Source organism: Gavialis gangeticus, unplaced genomic scaffold, assembly GCF_001723915.1.
Source record: "Gavialis gangeticus isolate Ggan-Ray unplaced genomic scaffold, GavGan_comp1, whole genome shotgun sequence".
Taxonomy (NCBI): Eukaryota; Metazoa; Chordata; order Crocodylia; family Gavialidae; genus Gavialis; species Gavialis gangeticus.
In genome coordinates this window covers 41,863,034-41,870,976 of record NW_017729008.1, presented here as the reverse complement: position 1 = coordinate 41,870,976, position 7,943 = coordinate 41,863,034, and the positions used below count along the sequence as shown (strand labels likewise).

At 41.3% G+C, this 7,943-nt stretch overlaps 2 protein-coding genes across 3 annotated transcripts in view; both read right to left on the bottom strand.

The window, feature by feature from the left end:
• Positions 1 to 4,440, bottom strand: part of LOC109292262 (tubulin alpha-3 chain-like) — a 15,169-nt gene extending 10,729 nt beyond the window's left edge. Inside the window, exon 1 of one of the 2 annotated variants that reach the window (XM_019509647.1) lies at positions 4,343 to 4,440. In XM_019509647.1, the coding sequence (XP_019365192.1) occupies positions 4,343 to 4,345 (3 nt within the window). In that variant the 5' untranslated portion in view covers positions 4,346 to 4,440. Of the gene's footprint in view, positions 1 to 4,278 lie in introns of both variants that reach the window. The other variant, XM_019509648.1, reaches the window with a different exon arrangement.
• Positions 1 to 7,943, bottom strand: part of COPG2 (coatomer protein complex subunit gamma 2) — a 770,521-nt gene that overhangs the window by 668,031 nt on the left and 94,547 nt on the right. The gene's annotated exons all lie outside the window — the stretch shown is intronic.

Genomic DNA, 7,943 nt, shown 5'->3' with positions numbered 1-7,943 from the left:
AAAAAAAAACCAGCTCTGACAGAGGTTATTTGGGAAAACCTTGTTCCACCCCCCTTCCACCCAAATCCAGGCATAACTAAAATTCCATGCTTCGGTGGTCTGCTTTCTTGCTGTGCCATATACTTCTCAAGGAGATAAGCCTAGCCCTGTAAAGAAGTGGGATGGGGAAGAGGTGCATTTATACAGGACCAAGGGAGGTGCTCCAACTGCTTGCTGCTGTTTTTATTTTTTCAAATCAGCTGCATGGGACTAGTAATGAGCTCTAGTTGACAAGAAGCAACACCCTTTGAAGTAAAAAAAACAACACCCCCCCCACCCGCCATGCACAGCAAATAGCTAGGCAGATAACCTTTACATTGTCAACATGCTGCCCACTAAACAGGTTGTGAACCATCCCGCATCAATAGATGAGGGTTGTACTGTAGTACACAGTACTCACAATATTAGGAGTTCAACAGGGGCAGTTCCAGGGGGTTGTAAAATAGTTAAATACCAGCTGCCTGGTATCACCAGCAGCATCTCTCTTGAGGCTGCAGTGAGAGTCCATTGACTTCATGGCCCATTGTGATCTGCCCCATGCCTCCTAAACACTTCATTCCACAATGTGTTAACTATCTCTTTCAATGGTCTTGACTTTTCACTAACCAAGCTATCCTTTCTTCAGCAATGCTGCTGTCTGTTAGTTGCTCCCAGTAACATAACTCCTATTTAAACAGGATTACAGGCTGGGGTTGTTTGGTTGGTTTATTTAAATTCTAGCTAAAAACATTAACTCAGGTGTGGAAATAGCTGTCAATGAAGCATTGGATGCACTATTAAGATTTTAAGAAAGCCTTTAAAAAAAAATTAGATGGGGTGGGGAGAAAATAAGTGAGGTGTCCATTGAATTCTGATGAAACAGAATCTTTTGCCTACTTAAAAATAAAATAAAACAACAAATTAAAGTACATTCCAATAAGTGTAGCCCTTTGCCTCTAGCTTATTAGTAAAAAGTCTCATTTCTTTTCAAGACAGCCTATTTTTCCGAGTTAAGTGGGATGATGCACCACTATCTGCACTCCCATTTCAAAGTCCTACATCCACCCACAGAGTTTAGTGTACGATCTTGAATTTGAAAGGCATGTTCCACTATTTCTGTTGAGGGGCAGGAAGCAGCAGCTGAAGTGAAAAGATGAGTCAGATCTTTCCAAGCCTAGCAAGCCCTTGGACTTGCGCAAGGTACTCTATTCTCTCACAAGCAAGCAACACATTCCTATTCATCTCACCATTTTTAGGTACAAAGTCATTCAATCCAAAGACTCATTTACACCTGGGCCAACCACAGGAAGCCTTGGGCACAAGCCTGGAGCAGGGCTTGCACTCCTGCCTCTAATGGCTACAGCAATATACCTTATCTGCTACCACATCCCAGAGATGCAGGTATTACTTAGGATCCTCCCCGCTTCCCTGCAGAGACTAGATCACCCTAAGTAGTCAGGGAGGCAGATTAGAGAAGTATGCAGTGGTAGTTACTAGCATTAAAAGGAGGTTTCACCATATACATAAGGTCTTAAAACTGACCATCATAGCCTTGCTCTATCAGCATATGGCCACTTCATTATTAATACTGGAAGGGCCAGATTTTGTACAGCATTATATCACTTCACATGGTGACAGAAGCTATAATTAAGATTGCAAAGCAATTCCAGGATTAACCTTGGTCTCAGAAGCACATAACCTTCAGCTTCAACTGAAGCTTCCCCCATGCTCTGTCTTCACAAGTGGGAGGGGGAAGATCTAGTTTGAACAAAGTCCTTCTAGCCATCACACTCATCTATACCCTCAGCTAGGATTTTATTATTCCTTCTAGTTGGCATGTTAATAGTAACTGGTCAATGAGGACTATGACCTTTATGAAACATTAGCAAGATTAGTCAACTGATTACAACACAACACATGCAAGGTGGTTTGCACTGCAGCTCTCAAGCATACATGCAGTTAATTACCCTGGCTAATCTAGGCACTGTTAAAATGTGTGCTTTGGTAGACACCAGACCACTTTCAGGATTTTAAAGGATTTCAGAAAGACATGAGTCATTATGTAGGAGTTTAAGGTGGCAGTGTTTGTAGTGCAAGTATTCATGCGCTTCAGGGTAGTTTAAGGGTTACTTGCAGAAAATTTAAAGCAACTTAAGGTTTTATGGTATCAAATGTCTAAGCCATAAAGTTCTGCACAACTGAGTTTGTCACTACAGTACATGAAAACAGGTCTTTTATGCCATAGTAGTTTTCTAATATTTAAATAAAAATGTAGGCTACATGCAAATTGCACCTTCTAGTCACCCAGCAAATCTATAACAATAGTTTTGCCAAGTGAGAAATTCAACTTTGTCAAGTTTTTAAAAAAGTTAAGTCAGGAAAAATGGCTGAGTTAATGCTGGAACCACAGGTTCAGTCAGCCTTTATTGTTGGTGCTTCCTACACAAAGTAAAATGCTTTTTAGAAGTTAGATTTAAGAATTGGAATTATCCGAGTCAGTATAATTTTTTTTTGCCCACCTCTTCCAGTTTCCACAAATTGGCATTTTAGCCTGAGCCTTATATTTAGTCTCAAATGAGAAGAGGCAATTTAACATAAGAAGCTTTTGAAACCCAAAGCAACACTTGCATGTTTTTTTTTTATAATCACACCATTCTTTGATCTTCTCAAAGAAAACACTTTGCTTCCACAATTTCAAAATGATCATTTACATGGGGCTAATGACAGGCTGTACCCCAGAATAGTTAAAGTGGCTAGAATGAAAACCCTTCTGCTACACAAGCTTGGGGCAAAAAGCATAATCCAGTATTCTTCAAGGCTAAGCTGGTTACAACAACACAGCTTTCACCAATTCTGCTTTTATTAAGTTCCCCAAGAAAGGGGGGCTGGGAGGAAAGAGGAGCAGGTAATCTTACCACAAAGTTACTGAGACCCCATAGCTCTAGGAGTTTGGCTTCAATAGTCAACAATCCCCCCTTTCCCCTTTTGATTCTTGCTCCACCTAAATTTAAGCCAACCACCTGGGAGGGGTAGCAGCATTTCTATTGAGGCAGTGCTGAGAGATTCAATTGACTTCTTGGCTCATAGTTTAGCAGGGAGATAACACTTTTTTTTTTTTTAAATGGTCTTGATGTTCCACTACTCAAACTATTTCTTCTTCTGCAATTTTTACTGCGTTAGACACTACTGGTAAAGTCTCCCTTCTGTCACAGCCCTGAAGATGGTTTTTAGCTCTAGCTAAAAGCCTTAACTCAGGTTTGGCAATATTAACTCAGGTATTGAAATGGCTGACAATAAAGTATAGGAGACACTGCTAAGATGGCTAGATTTTGTTTTATGAAGCCAAATAAGAGATATTATTATAAATTAAGTGTATAAGACTAAGGATGCAATCACTTCTCACAATACTTGCTTAGTTTGTGGGGGCAGGGGGGTAAACTTTATAGTCTAGTAAATTAGTGGACATTCCAGTAATGATTTTTACTTTGATCTTAAGCTGAATACAGTGCTAGCTTCCTAGCATATTAGTAAAGCATCTAGTTTCCTTTTAGCTGGAGAAAGGGTTGTGTTATGGTAGGCCACACCATCTGCACTCCCCCATTCTTAAATCCTAGCTCTGCCCACAGGCATTGGGATTCGTATGGACAAACCCAAAGTTAAACAGGAAAGGAAGCTGTTTGTTGGTGGCAAGTTTATCAGCCATGACATCAAGAATGTTTTAGCCCCTCCTTTACACCAGGCCTAACCCAGACACAGAAACCCAAGGAGGAGCATATCATCTTTTAGACAAGATCATCTATAGCATTTCAGTAATAAATCAGATTTATGGAGTTGGCTCACAGCTGGAGCTTTCAGCACAAGTAGTTTTATGCCGGCTGTTAAATGAACCGAGCCAGCCTGAGAGCACAAAGGCTTATCAGGAACATCTAAAACTTCAGACTTATTTACCTGCTTGAGAAAGAAACATAATACAATCAAGCAAGAAGAAAAGCAATTATGAAGTCCCCCACTTTCTCTCAAACACATGCTAGCTCTCCAGGGGCAGAAGGAGTTCTAGTTTTATGGGTAAGGAGAAAGAAGAGAAATACAGGGCACCCAAGAATACTTGCCTCAAACTTAAAAATTCCCCAAGCAGGCTACTCTAGTTTCTTTCCATTAATTTAAAACTAGAGGACATAGTTCTCTCCTCCTCCTGCCTTAACAAGCAGCTTTAGAAGAAGAAGAAAAAAAAAGCCCAGCTTTTCCTTGGAGTACACTCACTCTCTTACTTCCATGAAGTAGAGAAGGATCATAAGGTTCATGCTTAAGAAAATGGTAGACTTACCATTGTTATAGCCAAACCACACCTAACCCCAGCACCAACAGTAACATGCTAATACAGCTGGTTTCTGTCTGATTTATAGAAGTCTGTGAAAAGCCCAGCTGTGCAGGGGCCAGTCCATTGTGTGTTAAAGGGACAGCACTGCTTTCTTTACCCACCACCCCTGTGGAGCTTCATGGCAGGGCTGGTGGGGGAAATTTTCTGGGACTTGTGTTTTGTAGGGGTATTCAGTTCTGTTAAAAATTAAGTTGTATAAAATGAGTTGAAGTTCAATTGCATCTTGGAAGAAAACAAAGGGGGAAATACTTCTGGCGGTGTCCACATTTATCCCCTGGTCATTTGAAGAATGGAATCTTTTTACGATGCATTTTTGTTTCCCTTGTCCATATGGTATTACAATACACTACTAAATTAGAAAGTCAATATGAGAACAAAACATTTTGATTGACCTCAAAAGCTTTCTTTTCTTTAGGAAATCTCCTTCAAGATGTCTGGGTGCTAGAGCAAAGCCAGATCTCAATCTTGAAATCCTTCATGAAACAAAACTTCTGTCCTCTGTACAGCTCTGATTTACCCTGGATGCAATAAGAGAGGAAGGGAGGGCACTGGCAAATGGAGCCATTCATATGCAGACTCCTTAGTTAATGAAGTTCATTTCATTAATGATATAGGCTTATGTCCTACAACTGTGGGTGGATCCCACAGTGCACAGACTGACTCAGCTATACCAGTAGCTGTATGCAAGTAGGATCATGAAAACTAGTGCCATGCTGGTATACATTAGACAGCAAGGAGCAATTTTAATCCTGTGACCATTGTGCCCAGCTCCACTGAAGGTACCTGAATTGCAGCAGAAACGAATGTGGCCTCTGGTAATCGGTGACACTGAAGACTAGGGTCTGCTTTGTTTGGGTGGACAGACATACCCGTAGTCACCATGTTTGAGGGGCCTACACCAAAGCACGGCGTAGCCTATTATTGTTCTCTATTGCTATACTTAATAAGGCAGGGATGCCTCAGTCGAGCCTGGGTCCTCACTGCACTACATACTGGATGTATTCCCTGCTTTGTAGAGTGTATGGGGTAAATAGACAAGACAGGCAAGGGGCAGGAGTGCAGAGAGGTGATGTCTATCACTTCTGTGAATCCTCTCGCATTGCTCCCATCTCTCTCAGTCTTCAGTGCATTTATCTTAACAGCAGTGCTGTGAAGTAGAATAGTGCTGTTGTCCTTCTGGCATATGGAGAGGAAGCGAGGCCAAGTGATCTGCCCAAGTCACAGAAAGTCTGGAGCAGAGCAGAGAACTGAGTGGGGGGCAGCCAGGTCCAAGCCTAATACCATGATTGTTGGACCATCCTTTCTCTTGTCTGAGGTCCCAAAGCAAATGAATAATGGAGTTGGGAATAATATCCAGTTTTCTTGACCCCTACTTCAGTGCCTTAACCACTGCTCTGCATTGCCTTTCCAGTGGCTTACAAAGGGAAGACTAAACCATTTGAACCTATGGTACAATATATGACAGAGATGTGCTTACACATGGTCATTCTGGTTGTGTAGATGGGATGAGTGGTCCTTCATTCTGGATTTGGTACATGCAACTCAGAATTGGGTCGTATCGGAGGGGTGTGTAAGAGATGCTTGCACTGTGTCTGCATGAAATGTGTGTCTCCTGAGGCTAAAATTAAGGGCTCTAGTCTGACTCTCATCATCCTTGGACTCCACTAACTTCACTTGTAAAAGGGGATCGACATCAGATCTCAACCTTTTTTGCCTTGAGGCACCCCTCAATAGACACAAAACACCCCTTGATAGACTTGAGGCACACCTCAGAAAATGCCTGCTGTTAGTTTTCACTCTCTTTTTTACTACAGAAAAAAACTAGAGCAATTCTTCTGTTGCAAACAGCTCAGAAAGACCGCAACAGGTCAGAATGTTTTTACCAGTATGGATTCCTATTTGAAAATGGGGTTTATCTTGTGAATCATGTTTGCACGCCTAACAGGGCTAACATTGTGTGACACCCTTTAAAAGAGTTCAAGGGACCCCAGTTGAGAATCACTGGTCTACAGTACCTCTAAAGGTAAGATGTTTTAGACAAGCCACAACTCTTTAACCTACCAGAAAAAAAGGTTAAAGAAAGCTTGAAAGCTCATGATAGATATATTCAGACTAAAAATATGGGGCAAGTATTTAACTGTAAGGGCAAGTGGCCAGTAGAAAGACAGGCTTTTTAATATGCAGAATGAAAAAGTGAAAAATGTGCATTTGTGGTCAAATGAACCATTTTGTTCAACCCAAAATGAATAATTTGCATTCTATTTGGGGCATCTTTATGAAAAGCAATGACATTGACAGGCATGACAAGCACTATTGACAAAATCAGGGAGGAAGGCGCAATAATTTCCTTTTCCCCCAATAGTCCAGGTGTTAGGCCACTCATGCAGGATATATAAGACCATTCTTTAATTCCCTTCTTTCCTGGAGTGGATTTACCCAACATTTGCAAGGGCATCCCCCTAAGTATCATGCTTTAAGCCTGTGATTTTCAACCTTTTTCATTTGTGGACCCCTAAAAAAATTCAAATGGAGGTACGGGCCCCCTTGAATTGTAAGGGTGGTTATTCACATACTTTTGGCTGATCACAGTCATCTTTCGCAGACCCCTTAGACATAGTGTGCAGACCCCCATGGGTCCACAGATCCCAGGTTGAAAACCACTGCTTTTGGCCATTTTGGAGGTAGGTTACTCTGGGTCCTGCCTAATGACCCTGCTTCATTGTATAAAATACTCTCTTGTTCCTCGGATCAGAGGCTGGAACCAAGGTGACTCAACTCCTGGGTGAGTGATACAACTACTTGGCTACAAAAAGCGTCTTTTTTTCTTATACATATACAAGGTGGAACAACTCCAACAGCTCAGATTGAGGTTCACTCCTCCTCAAATACTAGAAAACCCTTCCTAAAGCCAATTGGTTAGGAGTATTTCCTGATTATGGGCTCAAGTCCCTTCAGGCAGATGTGGGAATTAAAACTATGCCTCCCATATTCTGGGTGAGTACCCTCACTACTAGGTTATAGGATAAAAGCCTCAGGAGAGATATATGGTGTGCACCTTCCTGCTGGCTCTGTTTTATTCACCTAAAAGTATTTGGCAAACCTGATGCCAACTCAAAGTGTCAGGCAACACACTAGTCACATACTACAACAACAATGACTACTACTACCATTATGTATATTTGAATCTCCGTGGGGTGAGATATATATGTCAGAGCTGGTTGTCTTTTTTTTTTTTAAAGATACAACATATGGGCTCTATTAGGAGACATTCTTTGACTTGGAAATCAGATTAGATTAGCGTAATTAATCCTTCCTGGCCTTAACATCTATAAATAATACATCTAGTCTAAACATGTTCCTCTAGCGTGAATAAAATAGCAAGGAATTTGTTAGATTTCTTTAAAAGAATTTCAGACTCCAAAGGCCAAAATTCCCGTCCCAGTAACACTGGTGTGTGCTGTAGCATTGCTCTAGACACCGAACCCTATGGACTGATTTCTGTCTTATTTCATAGATTTCATAAACATTTGGGCTGGAAGGGACCCTG